At 42.0% G+C, this 20513-nt stretch overlaps 1 protein-coding gene across 6 annotated transcripts in view; it reads right to left on the bottom strand.

Annotated features, from left to right (window-relative positions):
* FLVCR2 (FLVCR heme transporter 2) overlaps window positions 1-20179 on the bottom strand; it is a 52564-nt gene extending 32385 nt beyond the window's left edge. For 3 of the 6 annotated variants that reach the window (XR_006415394.1, XR_006415395.1, XM_044436887.1), the window contains exons 1-3: window positions 19360-20179; window positions 1369-1510; window positions 217-357 (exon numbers count right to left, since the gene is read on the bottom strand). Coding sequence is in view for 4 of the 6 variants with exons in the window: in XM_044436887.1 (XP_044292822.1) it covers window positions 217-357; window positions 1369-1510; window positions 19360-19953 (877 nt within the window). In the remaining 2 variants the exon portion in view is untranslated. The remainder of the gene's footprint in view (window positions 1-216; window positions 358-1368; window positions 1511-19359) is intronic. The other 3 variants (XM_044436885.1, XM_044436888.1, XM_044436886.1) reach the window with 2 other exon arrangements.
* Window positions 20180-20513: the final 334 nt, after the last annotated feature.

The following is a 20513-nucleotide window of genomic DNA, read 5'->3' as shown; positions in this document are numbered from 1 at the left end:
GAAGCAGAATTCTCATTCATTCGATTTTTTTGTTTCATTTGGAATTTTTTCTATGTTTTTATTGTGGAATTTATTGTGAAATAAGAAATGATGAACTACTTATTGTCCCTTGAGAGTACAGTACATTATAAAGATGGAGTAACAATTCTATACATAAAATAAATCAAAAAACAATTGTCATGCTGGATGATCCTAACAAGCACTGAGGGACCTTACCATAAGTGACTATCAGCAACACAAAGTTGACATTACGAAAAAGCCGGCGAATAGACTGCAGATAGGAATATTCTTCTGGTGCTGCTGAGTGGATCAAGGCCTGGGCCCGGCTTGGAGGATATGGAGGCTTTTCCCGGAACACTGAGGGGGTAAAGCACACAACCAGAAATCAGCAACAAAGCATGGACACTATTCCTAACTCTAGGGAATAATAATGGAGAATCAGGCAGTAAATAGGTAACAAGTCCTGAAACTTTAAATCATGAGTTGCCATGTATCCTCATATATTATACCCAAAGCTAACATTTAAGAACACAAACTTATAAAAGCTTTAGGATTTTTTCTGTCTAACTTCCATAGGATTAAGTCCTACATTCATAAGTGAAATGTGAAAAACAAAGAAACTGAACTGGCAATTATCTTAGTATTTCAGGATGATATCAGATTTGATATTATTTGCTAAGATGGACAGTTAAAAACTGTGTAAAAAGAGGATGATGGAGAGGAGCACTTGAGTATGTTAATATCAATGCAAATTTAGAAAAGTTTATGGTATTTTACTAGAAATACAGGGATTTTCACAATAGTGCAAAAAAGAAGAAGAAAAAACCCCTATGACCAGGTCATTTGTGTGCCTGCTCAATCAGCTGCCCAACCACACACTGCTGATGGGAAACTTTAAGGCTCCTTAACTACCTCTTATGGTTCTTTGGGTTTAAACCAGAGGAATGCCTCCCACATTAACCTTGCTTTAACCTTGCTTCACTACAGATCAGCGATGAGGTCAGGGAACACATACACTATAGATAGTCACCATGGTTAACATTAGTTTTCCTTCTTAAGCAGGTTTTGGGCTGGTTGCAAAAATGCTTAAGAGAGAACTTGATTACTGCTACCCCTAGGTGTGCACCTTTAGTTCATAAGTATCTATACCAGATTACAAAAATGGAAAGTGAAAAACATCTGTAAGATAAGAAGAAAATATATGGTACATACCAAAGTCATGACCATGGATAATCACTAGAACTTACAGTTCTATAGCAAACAGGTATCAAAGAGAGAAATGCATGCTTCAAGAATTCAGACAGTGACCTAACTTGATTCATCTACTCAGCCTCCCACCCCCGTTTAGATCTTTTCATGTTTACTTACCAAGGCCAACAAGGATGAAGAGTACAGTTGCTACACTTGCAGTCATAAAAAACATAATACTAATATGGTAGGCCAACTTGTCCTTCTCTGAAATATTGGGAACCAGAACTGGAGGGAGGAGAAAACCCACTGCGATGCCAAGCTAAGCAAGGAAAACAAACACCAGGAAAAAACAGATAAGAGTTTGTCATCTTCCAATCATTTTATTTATTTATTTATTTTCCCAATTTATATCCTGCCTTTTTCCTACAAAGGGCTCAAGGCAGCTTACATCTCCTCCTCCATCTTATCCCCACAACAACAACCCTGTGAGGTAGGTTGGGCTGAGAGTCTGTGACTGGCCCAAAGTCACGCAGTTGGCTCCATGGCTGAGCGGGGACTAGAACCCAGATCTTCTGAGTCCCAGTCCCATGCTCTTAACCACTATACCACACTGGCTCTCAGCATGGAATCCTGTCTTTATTAAATAGCTTAGGAAGAAGTTCTTTTAAATTATATCTTCTTAAATGTTACCAAGAGCAATAAGAAAGGACTATCCTTTCTTCCTACAGTCAATGAATGCTTTATGGCAAGGAGTAGGCAGAAGTAATTCTGGATTTACTGGTACATTTCTGGATGACATCGACTGACAAGGGTTTGTTTTATCTTCTAGTAGAAGCAACAAAATGACCCTCACCCTCCCTGTCTTAAATTATACTGCTGAAATGAAGCAAAACTGGGGCAGCCAGGAGTTTGGGTGGGGATGTACAAAGGCTTTGGTACACTTTGGCACGCAAAACAAATTCCTGGGTTCAGAATTCTTTCCTTCTAAGTGCATGTCTTCTGCATCAAATTCCACTTGGTGGATCTTGGGGTTCTAGTAAAATGAAACAAATATGAAATAGATCACACAGGCTTGACATTTGCCCAACTTTGCTATATACTATATAGTCTATAGTCTCTGAACTTTACAGCTATCGTCCGATTTAGGTCATTCTTTACTCATCATATATCAATCAAAAATTTGTGTCAATTGCATTTGGGTCATTTTTGAAAATGCTGCATATAAAAAATCTTGTTCTGATTGAAATTTCCAACCACAGGGATATAAAAATGGTTTTCAACTCTCAGCAAGTAGAGGTAATTTAAAGTTTAATACTCCCTGAAGCTATGCAGAACAATTAAATATACATAATAAATGCTTGTCTGTTGCCCTTTTTTCAACATAAGCAATAGTTTGGCATACTAACTTAAAAATCATAACAAAGCTCAATTAATTTTAATTCTATTTGCTGGAAGTTTTAGCTAAGGATCTTAGCTATAAAAGTCATTGAACCTTCTTTTGTTCCTTTGTTTGGGGCCTATTGTTTGACCAGGCACTTAGTGACACTGTCCTAGGATAAGACTCTACAACTATTTATGTGTAATTTGCAGTATAGAATGGGAGCTAGGATGATAAATACTGGATAAAAATAAGCTAGGAGGATAAATGTCAGATAAAATTAAGCAGAAGAGCTTTGGACAAATATCCAAACACCAGATCTCTTCTGTCAAGTGTTCCCTAAAACTAAACTTCCTAAGGGGATGCGGGTGGCGCAGTGGTTTAAATTGCTGAGCTGCTGGGCTGGTCGACAATTTGAATCTTCACAACGGGGTGAGCTCCCATTGCTTTGTTCCAGCTCCTGCCAACCCTGCAGTTCGAAAGCATACAAATGCAAGTAGATAAATAGGCACTACTTTGGTGGGAAGGTAACAGCATTCCATGCACCTCGGTGTTTAGTCATGCTGGCCACATGAACATGGAAACTCTCTGCGGACAAACACTGGCTCCTTTGGCTAGGAAACAGAGATAAGCACCACCCCCAAGAGTTAGACATGACTGTACTTTAATGTCATGGGGAAACCTTTACCTTTAAACTTCCTAAACTATGCACAATCCTGCTAGAGCCAAGTATATATTATATATAGTCCTTAGGAAGGTACTTACCTTTGCATTTTATATGTCTCAATAACCATGTGGACTTTTAAAACAATGAATATGTACCTGCTCAGTTCTACAAGACCAAGATCAATGTGCAAAGGGCAACTCCACACAGAAATACAGGGCAACTCACACTGAACAACACTAAAGATACACATGTAAAACCCTTTTGGCAGCTGAAGCAAAAGCTACAACTTCCACTGAAGGTCTGAATAAACAAAAATGTTTGGATCATTTTTTTAAGTCTTATAGGTTAAGCTAAGTTGAACTTCCCTTTGTTAGTGAGTTTTTAGGTTTCCACTGAAAGAGTCCTCCTGTGAGATCTCAGATTTTGCACAGCAAAAGAATTTCAAACTAGGTTAATCCGCTCTCAAACACCTAGCTGGGATAAAAGAATATGGGGGGTTGCTTTTGCAGGAATGGCATCAACTGAATTATCTGAACCATGTGGCAACAGCACTGATATATTGATGGAAGTCTGATTTCAGAATATCCGCTAAACCATGTTTCACATTTTGCCAGGAATTGTTAATTCTATCAAGTATATTGATGAATCCATAAAAGAAACAAGAAAGATTATTGTTCCTTTTTCATTCTACCATGACATCTTCAGGTATGTTGGGATTATCTGGGAAAATAATATGCCTCTTAAAAAGCAAACAGAACAAAGTTAAGAGCCCACTTTACAAACCTAGCCATATTAGGCAACGTCTTCAAAGATACAAGAACTTCTAATCATAATATACACATTTTTCTACTAGAGGAAAAAAAGCACTATCAACAATATTGAATATATGCAAAACTATATTTAAAATCTCCTCCCTTTCTCACATTCCCTTTCTGCCTCGCAATTAATGCGTTTAATTTGTATTTTCTTCTCAAACATTCTCTAGGACATAAGATACCCTTTCCCTTGAAGCTTTGTTTTCACAGAATTATACCTTGTACTGTACTTAATGCAGGATTAACTAGGATCGCACCAAGTTCTTCACACATTTCTAGTCTTGCTCCCTCCCGTACCACCCAGGACAGATATTTGCCTAACTAGGATGGCCTGGTGTCCTGTTATACACAGAACAATCCTCTGACCTGGTCACAGATCTCCTCACTGTGGTGAAGTACTTTGACTTCTGTACAAATTACGGTTATTATTTCTGAAAATCTATTAATCTATCTAGCTATCAGCATATGTCTATTCTGTGACTTCTTTTTCTGTTGATGCACAAGTAATTACCTTACTGTGAACACTCACAACCAGGAGCAAGCTGCACAAAGCACACCTACACACAACCTTTCATGCTACACTAATTTTATCCTGCAAGTTGGAAAATTTTCTTAATTTAGTCGTTGCATGTGAGCAAGATCAATCCATGTTTTTAACATTACCAGAAGAGTGAGCATAGACTCACCTGTTTCTCTTACATGAACAGAAAAACAGCTAGAAAAGGGCAGACAATGAAAAGGCAGACAATGTATTCATGTAGAATATCAAGAGATGAAAAGGTTGACCAGGATAAATGTTAGAATGCAAATGTTCTTGAAATGAACTCTGCTTTGGGTGTCCCGGCTACTTATTGGGAATTCCTGATTCAGAACTACTGTATATTATATCTTTATTCTAAATTTGGTGTCCTGTTTGCTCTAAGATCCCTATGGATTTTCTTAAAATGTAAGTACAACAAACTTTCTTAAATTCTAAAATCCAGGTTTCTTGCAAGGGAAACCTAAGACAAGATGACCCATTTTCCAGATATTTCTCTTTGTGCATACTTCATGTTATTAATATGACCAACGTTATCTTGTATATTCTGCAACATGCCATCTCCTGTCCAGGAAGCAGAAAGAATAAATTAATGCATCAGTAATAGTGAACTCAGGTGATCAGTGCCATCTGGAAGAAAGCCAAAATAGGGCTACTGAGAAAAAAAGAGAGTGCCATCTAAGGTGACAACACCTAACCTGCCCTAGAACAAACCTAGTGAAGAGCAACGATGCTTAGAAACCACAGAATGCTAAGCTTCACTTCTGAAAAAAGACTGGAAGAAATGGAGATAGGAATAGCTTGCTGGAGGAGAACATACATACCTGGCTAGTTGAACAAGACCAACTCCCTGTTAGAAGATCAGCATACATTGCAAGATTACATTGTAGATAGTACTTGTATTGCCCAACTCTAGCCTATTTGTGAAGGGAAACAGGACAGAAGATCTGATTCCATCTTCTACAGACTATCATTTTACCGTCACTACAAACTTCCAGCTTTTGAACTGCTAAGCAGGATTCACGGCAGAAGGATGACCACTTTGTAAAAGTGAGAATCAGAGCTTTCCATTTCTACATGGAAGACTATTTCAACTACTTGAATTTGGGGAAGTGTCTTTGTTGGCTATTACTAATTCCACAGGTTAGAGCTTACAGGTGGAACCAGACTGCTTGTTTGAACTGTTTCATTTCCAAGGATGACTACATTGTTTTTGTTTCCTAGTATTACAAACTGTTTCACAACACTGAACTTCAGCACAACTGAAAATAACTTAAATACAGAATGGCCCTTCAGAAGTTCTGAGATAAACACTGAGTGACTTTTGACCTTTAGGATACAAATGTGTTTCCATGGTGGAACCAAAAATACCAATTAAACCTACAAATAATTAACCCTCACAATGTTTGTTGGAGGTCTTTCATTTCCCAGGAGCTCTTCTAAAGCCCTTCCTTATCATCCACAGCTGGAGTGCCTGGGAGCACAGAGATGCACATGGTGTAGGGTGTATGTGTGAAAGGGATCAAATGCATTCAGTCCGTATGTACCAGGAGCAGAGAACATTTATGTGGCCCTTAGTCTAATTTCATGTGACCGTCAACCTAATTTCAAAAGCCCTCTGCATACAATCAGTTCAGTCCTCTGGCAAGAGCAATCTATCCCTTTCCTGGCAGGGAAAAAGGAGAGAGAAAAAAGGGGTAGCAGAAAGAGAAAGGGGGTGACTTGCCCACTGTTGGCTCTGACCCTGCACACAGGTGCCTTCAACCCCAGTCACTGCCAACACGCACATCCAGCAATTGCCCATGCAAGAATGTTGCCCTCAACAGAAGAAAGAATGTTGCCTGCCCCGATTTATAATTTTAATTCTGGATGAGAGGTCCACGATTAAGCTTTATAAAGGGATGCAACACATATCCTGTTTCAGTGGGCAGCCCAGTGCAGAAGAAGCTTCCAAGGTTTACTTCTAGTGCTTTCAGCACAAAAGGTACTACAAAGTGCTTATTGCATTCATCTTGTAAAGCAAGCCTGTAAGAAAGTGGGTGGTACATCTGTTTTGTAAATTCAACAAGTGCCTTTTAGGTGGAAAAAATTTTGGCACAGTGGCATCTAGGCCATAATGTGCAATGTTGCAGAACACAACTCAAGGCTCTGGCGGCTATGTGTCCTGCTTAACAAAGGACAGTCCTATATTTAAAGACTGTCCAAAAGACTGTCTTTTGAAGGTATCATCTATTTGAAGAGCTGTCCAGACAGAGTCCCATATAAAGATTTAAAAATCAGAAAAGGCTGGGCCTTGAAGTTACCCATCTGCATTATACAGATCACCTGGTCATAGACTTCCATGCTATGCTGAGCTGTACTGTTACTTCTATTTGAATTATAATTTTTCTCAATTAGCATGTGAAATTTTTACCCAGACCAGTGAACTTGGGTGGGGGGGTACTACAGTCTCTCCTTTTTGTGCATTAGAATAATAGTCTGGAGCTAGATAAGCAACTTGCCTTGCTGCAATTCAGCAGCAAGTCCACCAAGCAATTACTTGGGTTATACATACAGAATATCCTACATTCAAGGCCAGCTACTTTCCCCCGGTATGTGACATGAGGTCAGAACAAACCTGAAATATAAACATCTCTCTGTATATCTCTTCTGTTTATAATCTCTTGACCTCCAGAGAAGCATTCAGTTGGTGCTGACAAAGCTGAATAAAAGCAATTTCCCCCTATCTTGCTGGACAGTTCTGCACTTACACCTACTCAGAGACAAAACTCAGATTGTTTTTCTTCTGTTGGCAGAAAAGCAACCTTTTCATGTTTCAAGACAAAGCTCATTTTTCACAAGTGGCCCCAAGAGTACCTTTTACTTTGGAATAAGTGCTTTGTGAACATTGTTAAAAGGAGGAATAAGAAGGCAAACGAAAGCACCATAAAATACCTCCTGTTCAGTTCTGGTTTTTTACTTGCTTTTATGGGAATAAAAGAATAGGCTTAAGAATAATTTAAGTGTCACTTCTGAAAGCACCCAAAGATATTATAGCCTAGCAACAACTTGTCCCTTTCAGTTCTGCCTCCTCAAATGATGGCTGTATAGATTTTTCAGGAACCATTTTGCCCATAATTAAAATAATGCTGACATGTCTGTCAAAAGAAAAGGAATTGACAAGCTTTGCCTTTCATGGTTTTTGGAAGGAAATAAATGCAAAGCAAGAAATTATCCTTTCTCTTAACAAGAGATACAGCCAGCCTTACTTGGCATCCTTCAGCACTTTGCCTTAGGCTGGAAAGCTGATTCAAGAAGAAGGTAAGTCCTCACACATGATAGGATATAATGTCCATTGCTATTAAACAGTTTGCCTACCTACTCTCCATCCAAGTGTACAGACTGTCAATTCAGAAATTGTGGCTCCATACAGGCCATCATTCATTTTTAAGCATCCATGCCAAGAGGCAAACCAACAAGACATCAGAGACATTCCAGAGCTTCCCTGAGTCTATTTAAATGGAATACGTGTTTGCATCTTCTTGTTGAAATAAAAGCTAAAGTAACATTTAAGTTTCTAAATAATTGTCTTCTCCTAACCTAGTGCAAGCTCCAAGACAGAGCCTGCTAGAAGAGTGTTACAGCTCAATGGGAGAGCATCAGTTTTGTATAAAGAAGGTTCTAGGTTCAATCCTAAGCATGTCCAGGTGAGGCCCGGGCATAAGACCCTGCCTATCAGTATGAACAGTGCTAGGTTAGATGGGCCAGTGGTCTGCCTCTGTAAGTCACCTTCCTATATTCCTGTTAAACTTGTTTCAGCTGGATGACAAAATTCCATGTCACTTTTCAAGTGCTACCTGGACCCAATATTATACTTGCACATGTTTTATTTTTTCTCCAGATGTCCACTAAAAACACTCAGTGCTGACTGGAACTATGCTTATCACATGCCTAGTTGCTTATTATAGGCTGATTCATATACCCTGGATCAGCTCTACCATATTGATGGACCAATGCATATTTATGTATTGTAAAACTTCATTTTGTAACACTGCTGTACTAACTGTGAAAGCAAATAGCTTCATTCCTGAGGACCAATTCCTACACGGCATGATGAAATGCAAGTGCAGGACTGCTGATCAGAATCCTCAGGATCATGATCTTAAGATGGAAAACAAAATCAGTGAAAAAAAATCAGTCTCAAAATGAGGAACAGTAATAATAATGGTGACTTCAATTACTCCTACAGTAACTGGATAAATGCATATTCCAGTTCCGATATAGAGGTTAAATTTCTCAATGTTCTGAATGATTGAGCCCTAGAACAGTTAGTTGTGGAACATAACAGAGGGGAGATAATCCTGGATTTTATTTGCAGTGGGGTTTCCCAAGATCAATACAATATATAAATGTTGTTGAACCTATTGGAAATAGTTACCATAATAATATGAGATTTAATATATATTTAAGGGTAAGACTGTTACTAAATACCTTATAGTTAAGAGGTTCAACATAGTCACATTTAACTTCAAAAGCAGAAACTTCTCTAAAATTAGGGAACTGGTAAAAGGGAAGTTGAAAGTGGGAGAAAGAGGCGGAAGTCCTTTCACAATGCTTGGAGAATACTCAAAATTGCCACTATAGAAGCTCAGAAGGCATGTATGCTACAGATTAGGAAAGAGAGCACCAAGTCCAAGAGGTCACCAGCAGTCTTGCACTTGGGACACAAGAATAGGGGGCACAGGTACAGGATGGAGGACAAGTGGCTGGAGAGCAGCACTTGTGAAAGGGATCTCGGGGTACTTGTCAACAGCAAGCTGAACATGAGACAGCACCATGACACGATGATTAAGAAGGCAAACATCACCCTTGGATGTATAGCCATAAGTGTGGTTTCCAGATCTAGGAAGGTGTTGATACTGCCCTACATGACTCTGGTGCATGCACAACTGGGATACTGCATCCAGTGCTGGACTCCACATTATAGGAGAGATGTGGCTAGGTTAGAATCAGTTCAGCGCAGGGTCTCAAGAATGGCAGCAGGCTTGGGAGGGATGACATATGAGAAGAAATCAAGGGAACTAGGTCTTTTCAGCCTGGAGAAGAGGCGACTCCAAGGGGATCTTTTAGCAACTTTTAGCAAAGGGCTACCCTTGAAGACGGTCCGGATACTTCAATTTGTTCAGAATAGAGCTGCCAGGCTGCTGACGGGGACTGGACGTTATGTTCACATAACTCCAGTTCTCCGTCAGCTTCACTGGCTCCCCATTGAAGTCCGGGCCCAATTCAAGGTGTTGGTAATGACCTATAAAGCCCTAAACGGCTTGGGTCCTGGTTACCTGAAGGAGCGCTTACATCCATATTTGCCCAGTTGCCCCCTGAGATAGGCGGGAGAGGCCCTTCTCCGGGAGCCCTCCGGGAGAGAAATTAGGAGGGTGGCTACTCAGAGAAGGGCTTTCTCAGCGGTGGCGCCTAAGTCATGGAATGCGCTCCCCAGAGAGGTCCGCCTGGCGCCGTCGTTATTTGCTTTTCGGCGCCAGGCAAAGACCTTTTTATTTAAGCAACATTTTAAATGCTAATACAACTGAATTTTATCTGGCCAGGGCGGCTTATTTTATAATGTATGTTTTAAATTATGATCATTTTATATGGATATTTTAACTTATTGTTTTATCTAGTGTTGTAAGCCGCCCCGAGGCTTCGGCGAATGGGGCGGCATAAAAATGTTTTAATAAATAAAATAAAAATAAATAAACTTATAAACATGTGAGAGAATGTCAAGTGGAGGAAGACTGTGATCTGTTCTTCCCTGCAGCAGAGGGCAGGGCACGTTCCAATAGAGCAAAGCTCAGGGAACCAAGATTCAAGGTGGATGCCAGGAAGTGCTTCCTGACAGTTACGACCCCTAGGATATGGAATGGGCTTCCAAGGGAGGTGGTTGAGGCCCCATCAGGGAGGGTGTTCAAGGAAAGACTGGACAACCACATGTTGAGGATTACATGATCAGAGCCAGCTGGAGCCAGGGAGCCAGACTAGATGGCCTGGGAGGCCTCTTCTGAATCACTTTGTTTCTATGTTTCTATGAGTTGGAGCAACCCCCCCCCCCCCGCCAAATGAGGAAACACTACAGCAGCTGAGATTTAGTTTTTTTAAAAAAAAGATAAGTGAAAGGAGCCTTGATAGAAGTGTCCTGAATTATGCACTGTGTGGAGAAAGCAAATAGGGAGACCATTTTCTCCTTCCTTCATAACACTAGAACCTGAAGTCATGCTATGAAGTTGGTCAGTGGGCAATTCAGGACAGACCAAAGAAAGTACTTCTTCACACAGCACATACTTAAACTGCAGAATCACTTCCACAAGCTGTAGTGATATGCACTAATCTGAATGGCATTAAAATAGGATTAGTCAAATTCATGGAGGAGAAAGTTATCAAGAGGTCCCAATATACTACCTTTGTTATATGCCACCTCCAGATGAGAGGCATTATGCCTCTGTACACACCAGTTGCAGGGGAACATGGGTGGGAGGGGGCTGGTGCACTCCTGCCCTGCTTGTGTGTTTCCTATGATCAGCTGGATGGCCACTGTGTGAACAGAATACGGGACCCATCAGACTGATCCAGCATCATTCTTCTTATGTTCCATCATTTATGAATGGTGCACACGAGTTTATTGCAGGAAAATGCAGCCATTTAAACAAATAACCCACCCCTGAACTTAAAAAAATAAAGGGGAGTTTGATGCTTCTTCACAGTGATTTGAACTTCCAGCTGATCTGTCAGAAGCTGGTTTTGATAGCTCCATATTGCTGGCTACTTGGTGCCAAGAAATGTTCATCTTACCCTTCTGAATTGGTGCAAAAGTCATGCCTGCATTTTTCCCCTCAGCACTTCAGCAGCTTTTAGCTGACTGCTATTTCTCCAGTGGAATACTGCTTCTCCTTGCATAACTAGTACATAGTTTGTCCATTTCTGCCCACAGTTATTCCAGATGTTCAGTTCATGATTACTAAATACAGACTCTGTTAAAGCTGGTTATTTAAAAATGAAGTTTCATCTACATTTCCATCTGGAGTGTCCTGTGTTGCCTTGTGCTCTATTTGTGTGCAATGAGGTTGAAGATATAGCATGTCCATTTGTGTGATTTATGGGCAAGCTGGGTGGAAGTCTGTGGTACTTGGAGGCAGTGCGGCCATAAGTGCTGCCAGCAGAAACAAGAACCTTTTGCGGGTACTGTCAGATACATAGTTCTTTGTCAAAGTCACTTCATACATGGGAAAGAATCAGATACCTCCTTCTATGTTCATTTGGAAATGTCGCAGTTTATTAATGCAGCCTTCTCCCAGGTAAGTGCACATGCGATTGCAGCCTGAATTAAATGTCTAATGTCTACTTCATAGGAGGAAGGACTTCAAAATTGACCAGACTGTCTCCATGTGTGTAGAGAGCATGATTAGTCCAGCAAACACTACATTCCAAGAAAAAAAGGAATGAACAGAGCCCCGTAAGTGGAAATGAAATCTCAAGCAAATTTCTTATTTTACATCATGTAAGTAAATTGCATAAGTGTGGCTCCTGTCTCCAATCTGCTAACACCCAGAAACCTGCTGAAGAGAACATGGAGGCTCATCAGCCTTACACCCCAAAATGAGGGCAAAAGATGGCATAGAGTTGTATAGAATTTCGGTATGCCAATTTATATGGAGGTAAGTGTGTTTAAAGTGAAATACAATATACCTCATGATAGTGGAGAGAACTGTAAACAGGTGAGCTGTGTGTCTGCTCAGTCTGCTGACCAGGTACTTCCTCTTGATGGGCAGCATCAAGACCTCTGGTTTCACTCCCTGATTCTGTTTCTTTACCTTTAAGCTGAGCTAGACAGCTCTTCAAAGAGAGGACACCTTCAGAGAATGGCCCTCTGAGAGCCCTTCATATGGAGGACTGTCCCTGACTATCAAGTAGAGCATATGGCTACCCAGGAAGAAAGTATCTTCTAATCATCACACATGAATTGCTGGCTACAAGATACATTAAGGCAAAGGACGCATGATGACATCCCTCCCTGCTAAGAGGTATCAGGGATGGAAAACAACTAAACATTGCAGACCTGGTAAGCACTGCTTCTCTCTGATGCATCCTCTAGCAAGGCAGCCCACAATTTTCTCAGTCAGCCACAGGGATGGGTAGAAGCCTTGAGTATACAAAAGCCCCTGGTACATGTGGGCTGTGGGGACTGGATGTGCTGCTGCTACAAATGCATCAGCTCCCCAAAATAAGCACAGCGCAGATAAATCCAAACTAAGAACGACTGCTGTTCAGAAGCTGGTATGCAGGCAGAAGTTATTTGTGTCTCACTGTTGCTTAATTGCCTCTCAGGCTCTCATCTAGTTTTATGAATGCAGCCATTTGTATAGAAACCACATTTCTACCTGGCTACAATGCTCTCCTCAGGTTGGTCCCAGGACCCTAGAAGCTGTTGGCAGCCAAAAGCAAAATGTAGAATGTTTTCTGTAGTTACACTAGTCCATTTAACTGTAAAGTCAAATAGGGAAGAAACTTCAGCTGCTGGGCAGTATAGCAGTTAAATGACTAAATATAAACTTGGTAAGAGGATTTGCATTTGCCCCAAAGGCAATATGACCTGTGATCACACAAGGCAACCCAGTGGATGTAAGAAGCCATGGAGGGTTCTTGTGTTGTCCAAATCTGGACCACAGCCTATAGGATGACTTGTTTGGGGGCAACAAACTACCCTGACAACTCATGGCTTGTTCTAGGGGTTGTTCAACCCACAATGATTTTCCACATCATAAAACCAGCAGAACAATTTCAAAATGGGTTCCAAAGATATGCTAAAATCCCTTGTCAGTCTTCATAACCAAGCCACCACCAGTGACAGTCCCTCTACCAATGTCCAAGCAGCACTTTAGAATTTTCTGTCCACGGGAAATAAAACATCAACTTTTGCAAAAGAAAATTCCATCTTCTCTATGTATAGTGCAACTTTGGCAAATTAATATTATGATCACTATTATTACTGCCCAATACTGCCCAGGTTTAGGACCTGGATATCTGAAGGAGAGCCTCCTTCTCTATGTGCCTACCCATCCCTTAAGATCTGGATCAGAGGTCCTTCTTCGGGAGCCCTCTTTGAAGATTAGGAGAGTGGCTATCCAGAGAAGGGCCTTCTCTGCGGTGGTGCTCTGGTTATGGAAAACATTCCTTAGAGAGGTGCTGAAATTTTATTCTTTTCAGTGACAGGCCAAACCCTTTTTATTTTCTCAATATTTTAAGGTTTAATTGCTATTTTAATTGGGGGGGTTTAGAGAATGTGATGCAGTGCTTTTTATTTTTTTATTGTACATCTGTCCTGAGACTTGTTGTAATAGGATGGGATAGAAAAGCTTTACATAAATAAATAAAATAGCCAAAGCAGTGTGAGCAATTAACAACAATCTATTAAAACACCCACAGTACAGAATACAATAAAAACAGCACAAAATTCAGACACAGAATTTAGAAACCACTTGGGTAATTAATTCAATGCAGTCAATAAGGTAGAGCACAGCAGACCTCAGTCATTTCCCTGCCCCACACAAATACCATTATGAGGCACTAAAAGCCATTAAAGGCCTCAGCACAGGCGGCAGCATTAACCTGGCTTAGAGAGGTAACAGAATTGATGCCAGGCAAACCTCAGTGGGAAGGGTATCCCAAAATCAAGGGCAGACTGCTCTCAGGGTCTGCCATTTTTGCTTCCATTGCCAGTTATGCCAAAGCCGCACCTGCCTCTAACTTAGAGCCCTTTGGGGTTTGAAGGAATTCAAGTTTGTAGCCACCACAGAGTCAGTAGCCCAGGACTGATCAACTCATCTCTGCTCCCTTTCCAAAAGCAGTGCAGCAATTTGTGTCCAATTTGAATAAACCAAAAGGGGAAAGGGGGAGGATGGTCCCAGAAATGACGTACTTAAGATACCATTGCCTTGCCTCATTTGGAGAATTTTACAGATATTGTCCAGATGTCATCATCTTCCAGTTGCAGCCTTCCCATGTTTTCACATTGCTACTTCCATCTTTTCACATTGCTTCTTCCATCTTTTTTTGTACTACAAAAATGTGTTAAGAAGATACCAAGAGAATAGCTTCACAATGCCTTCTGATGAGTAGCTTCAGGGTTTTTTAAGCAGGAAAAAACAGTGCATGGGCTAAGGGGAGGGAAGTACAATTGCACAATAAAATCCAGTTTGCAGTTGTGTCTCCTGAACCCTGCTCCTACTGCAGTCCTTGATTGGTTTCTGACTCCATTTGTGGATTATAAAGCAGGTTGACGTGATACCAAACTCCAATCTGGACAACCACTTGGCATGGTAAACATACTGGGTCACAGCAACCGATCTAAAACAAACTAGATGGGACCAGTCAACATAACAAACAAGAAGACACCTACAATAGCAGGCAGAGTGGAAGCCTCTAGAGCACTGCAGAAGGGGAGAAGACTACATCAGTCTTAGGTCAGGGGCAGGTAATGCGGTGTGTGGGGGTACCTGCATGCCTCCCCACATCTTGCTTGGTGCCCACCATGGTGCCCTGCCCCTACCATTTTTTTCAATCTCAGCTGCCAGCATTTTCTTGCTGTCAGCTGGGACCACTGAGAAATAGGCTTCTGGTGGTGAAAACTGGTTCAAACACATTGTTTAGTGTGATGTGTGCAGACCACAGCTCTGCCTGGTACTCAGTCCTTTGGACAGTTATTGATCCTTTCTTGCACTCTGATGGCAAGCTTTTTGTGATTTATATATTGTCATATATATCCATGGCCCAAAAAGGATGCTTATTTCTGCTTTAAGGAAATGACCAGCTCTAGTATCAGGACTGTGTGATGAAACTAGAGGCTCAGCGGAAACTCAGCAGAAACTGAGTGGTCCAGCGAGCCACTGCAATCACACCAAGTGAGTTATTAAAAGACTTTTGGTCACCTAGGTGGGACTCACTGAATTAAAAGTAAAGACCGTACTTCTTTAACATCCAATGTCTCCTAAAGGGCAAGCAAGGAACATACCCATATTGCCTCCTGTGTTTGCATTCTGGCCTCTTGAGTTTAAGGTGGGAATACTTAACTGGAGAACAGGAAGGCAAAATGAGTTTCACAGAATCCTCTTGCAACATTATGTGAGGTGTGTTCCAATAAAGAGTACATTAGTTTAAACAGCTAAAAAGCAGATGTTAGGGATTACCCAGTGTCAGTCAAGTACATTATTTGAAGAGTGTTTAAAATAGAGGTGAGGAACTGATAGTCCTCCAGATGTTCCTGGATGTCAACTCCAATTCCCAGCAGCTCCAGCTGGTATAGCCAATATTAAGGGCCCAGGGAAGTTGCAGTCCTGCAACATCTGGAAGCCAAAGTTTCCCCCACTTCTTCTCAAAATAATTGTAATTAGAATCTAACTTGAATGTGAAGTTGGAAAAAGAAATCAACTTCATTTCAACTAAGCAGCAGTGTAAGGTCTTGCAGGAAGAGATACTGGGTACAACACATGCAAAATTATTATCTTCAGGCAGGTGTGTTCGTGCAGCACACACAATTCCCAGAGTCAATATGCTCCACAGATGTCAGTATCCATCACAGTCCTGCTTATTTGCACAACTGTGGACAACTGTATTTCAGCATATTATGAAGCAGCTGCAATGAACTAGGCAAAGTGTCAGTTCCTTTTACAATTACAGAACATGCATGCTAGTCTGACAAAGTAGGGATCCCATATTCAGAGTCAGCCAACAGGAAGCTGAGTTCCTCAATTGTTACAGTGAGTGTATGTCTGAACAGATCATGGGCTCCATGCAGCCCCCACTGCCTCATGTGGATGCCACTTCCCACTACCACAGTGGGGAAACAATATCCCCACATTCATAGTGGTGGGGGAAAAGTCCCCAAATTCATGATAGCAGCAAAAAAAGTGCCAATTTACCCTAAAAATCAGCAGCAAATCACTACGAAAACACTCGAGTTGCCCAATTTTGCTTCTTTTATTCCAAATTGAACTATTATAGCTTCCATTACAGTTTGCTATCGAAAATTGGTGGCAGAGCGGTGCCAGTTTGCCCTGGGGGATCAAAAATGGTCCCTAGACTTCCCAAAGTTCTCCACCCTGGTCTAGACAGAAATCTGTCAGATGCTCTGTTGCTTCCTTAGCTCTCAAATCAGTTCAAAGTTAAGTGTTTTCCATATAAAGAGCCATTCCAAACATGTCCATGCACTTTAATATACCTCTTTAGGTACAAGCAACCAATCCCAATTCATGAAATACATGTAGCTGGCTCTTATCAGATATGCAGAACCTGGCAGTCTTCACCATTATCTCAGACAGAAAACGTTCATTTCCTATAGCACTGATTTCTGTTCATTACATTTGTCTCTATGCACAAAGCTCCTGAAAGTTCAGAACCTATTAATAGCTCTGAAACCCACAGCCTATGTGGGGGTGGGGGCAGCTCGCAACACCTCCCTATTACCACAGATAGTGAGCTATGTATTGCAGAGGTAAAGCCAAAGCTACATGCTACAGATGCTTCAGAAATCCCATGCCAGTGGTAAGAGTCTCACCTGAAGATGTACAGGAGTCAAAAATAACATTATGACCTATCACATTCAGCCCATGTAACAGAAATTACAGCAACACCCTGCCTTCAGGAATGGACAAAGTATATTCCAGAAATAGTATTCTGTAGCACAACAGTTGGAAAGTCGCATGCTTGCTAAGAAGAGAAAGTTGAAGAGGCAGAGAAAAGGAGAGAGAGGTTTTCAGATAAAGCTGGCCCCCATTCTAGCCATCTGCTGCAAACAGTCCCTAAATGCAAGTTACTGAAGAGTTGTGTGTTTTTAATCTAATTTGAAACAGTAGCATGCTGACCTGCAAACATGTTTCACTTAAATAGGTGGATCTTACATCCAAGGAAACAGATTTATGACTTCTAGTCCATTTCAGTTTAAGGAAAAACACACTTAAACTAATGATGTCTGGGAATTGTCTTTGATCAGGCAGAATTGTGGGGAGTACTTGAGATGAAGGAGAGAGAACATTAAACACTTCTGCCACATGCACAAACATTTACCGGAGAAATTGTAGTTTTATGTCCACTTAACAAAATTTCCATATCTGCTTCTGTCTGCTCGGCACACAGAAGCATCTGCTCATCTGATAACAAAGCCCACTTTCAGTGAAGGAGTGCAAGTGTCCAACTTAGATTTACTGCCAATGTCATGAGAGATCTACCTAGGAAACCTCCGGATGCTGAACAAAGAGAACATAATGCTGTTCTAGGTTTATGGCATTTGGTGGTGTGATGCATGTGTTTCCTACACCTTCCAAAACAACAGGAAAAAGCAGCCAATACCCACAGCATTCTATCCAGGACATGAAATCCCCTGTGAGGATCACATTGGCAAGAGTTGAAGCTTTAGTTCCATTGTGAAGAACACAGCTAACGTTTTTATTCTCCCAATCCTCCATCCATGCTTTACATCTACATTCATGACAGAACATTAGAGAAAAATCAAACAACAAATTCTGTTTGCTAACCCTGATTAAAAGGAGAAATACTCTCAGCATTCACAATTTTGCATTTTATAAATTATAGCACCATCATGTCTGCAAGAAAAGAACATTTGCTGCCCTAAACACATTTACTTGGGAATAAGTATCTTTTTGTCATAGACAAGTATAATTTTTAAGTTTTAAAAAAGTATCTGTAACCATGTACATGCCCGGCTGGCTGCCCCATTTTTAAAATAATGCTTCTTAAAATATGGATGCTGTGATGACCAGGATCATGCTGGCCCAAGTGTTGATGCCAGGACTGCTTGTTGTGGCCCCGTCATCTGCCACTTTCTGGATGTTCATCTGAACAGGGGTTGTTGGAGTGCTGGGCCCTGCAAGTCCAGCCATAGCTACACCATAGAAATATCCTGTGACAACTGCTCCCGCTTCCCATTTGGAAATCAGAATGGGGGCAGCGTTTAAAGCAATGCTGTCTCAATTGGCACAAACTCATTCAGCAAAAACTTACCTAAAGAGATGAGTGGAAATGCACAAAGGTACATAATGTACAGCATTCAATATACACATTTCACAGAGTATTTCTACCACAGAGCTCCATTAAATTGGTCCAGATTAATATTAATGATTCCTAATCCCAAGACTTGATCTTAGCATCTCTTTTTCTTCTTTATAGACTTAGACCAATACTCAAATGTATGCAATTGCTCAAGTCACTTTCTTTGTTTTCATCCAAACACAATGAATGGTACCTTTCAAGTGAAAAGGTGCTTTGAATACAACAAATACCTGCACTCAGTCATTTGCAAAGGGTTCTGCATATACCATGATGCTGTTACCCCAACATTTGAGTTTTTAGCATGTCTGTAGTACATCTCCTAGTCCCGAAGTGTGCTCATACCTGTTTTTTTTTAAACTGTGCTCATTTCACAGACACCTCATTTCTCACAGCATAATTGCTTCAGATTATTATGACATTGCGTTCCTTCAGTATTTTTGCTCCTGAGCAAAATAAAACACTTGTTCCTGAGCATATATTTTTCATCAAGATGATGCAATTTCCCCATTCAAAAAGTTTCCATGGCTTTCTCTCTTACACTACAGTGGGATGCTATAAATGTCTACTCAGATTTAAGTCACACTCAGTGGTCATTGTCGTATTGCAGCCTAAAGCTGTTAAACTTAAAAAAAAAAAGAGGACCATGCTTTCATTTGTTTCTGGAGATTTTGTCACCTACCTGGTTACCAAATACAGCAATTGAGCAGGCACTGGAGACCTCACGTGGGCCAAACCACACAGAAGCAATGCGAGACGGCATGCCCAGGATGAAGACTTGGGCTATGGCACAGATGATCTGCCCCAGGACAGTGACTGGGAAGAGGTGGGGTCTCATGCTGCCGATCTTCACCCAAGCACCCAGGCAATTGAGAGCAGAGCCAACCAGGGCAATGAAGCGCAGACCCTTCTTGTCAAGGAGCCAGGCCACGGGGAAAAGGAGGGGGATGTAGGCGACCATATAGGCCATGGACAGCCAGTCAATAGCAAAAGGAGAGACATCATAAAAGTAGGCAAAGACGAGGTTGACGCTGCCGTACTGGATCCACTGGAAAGCGTTGCATAAGGAGTAGGCGCTGAAGAGGAAAACAATGACCCAGCGGCGCCAGGTGAGGCGCACCTCGGGCAGGGGCTCGGGAACAGCCCCATTGGGGGTTTTGGCTTCCACAAGTCCTGGAGTCACCCCTTGCAACAGTTCGGGCTCCTCCAGACAGCCCATCCCCTTCTCCCTGAATTCCGGGCCGCCGCTCACCATAGCCGCCAAGGAAGAAGGCATTCACTCACGCCAGTGCCCTCGTCCACCGCCACCACGCGGGAGCCGCACGAGCAAGCAGGAGCCGAGGCGGGCGACGAACTCCTCGCAGTGGCCGCCCTCTCTCGCGCTTGTCCCGGCGACGACTAGCCCGCGCTCCACAAGAGCCCCCGCTGGTCCGGCTCATTCCTTCTCAACACGTCCGCGCCACCTTTCGCAAGGTTTTCTTCGCCAAGCACGTGACGAGGGCTCCCCGCCTCTATGGACACGTCGTCCAGACTTCGCTCCGCCGTCCCACGTTTGGATTAGCTGCTGGCCGCCCCCAGCCACGCCCCTCGCTTCCTATTACTATGGAAACTTTGAAAGCCTCTCTGCGGTCCCGCCGAACGGCGAAAGGAGGGCGCACGGCTGCGGTTCGCTTCGTGTCGCGGCCGCTCGGCTTTGGGGCTGCGCTCTGCGGGAGCAGCGGGGATCCGGCAACCGGTGCTGACTCTTCTCGCCTGCCATCTCTGGTCGCAGCCCTGAGCCAAGATCGCAGGGCGCCTTTTCCGGGCCCACGCTTCTTTGCGAGTTTGTTTAGTTTG

This window comes from Varanus komodoensis, unplaced genomic scaffold, assembly GCF_004798865.1.
Source record: "Varanus komodoensis strain SLA01 unplaced genomic scaffold, ASM479886v1 scaffold3, whole genome shotgun sequence".
In the NCBI taxonomy this organism is placed as follows: domain Eukaryota; kingdom Metazoa; phylum Chordata; class Lepidosauria; order Squamata; family Varanidae; genus Varanus; species Varanus komodoensis.
Note: the sequence above shows the minus strand (reverse complement) of the source record. Positions and strands in the feature narration are given on the sequence as shown.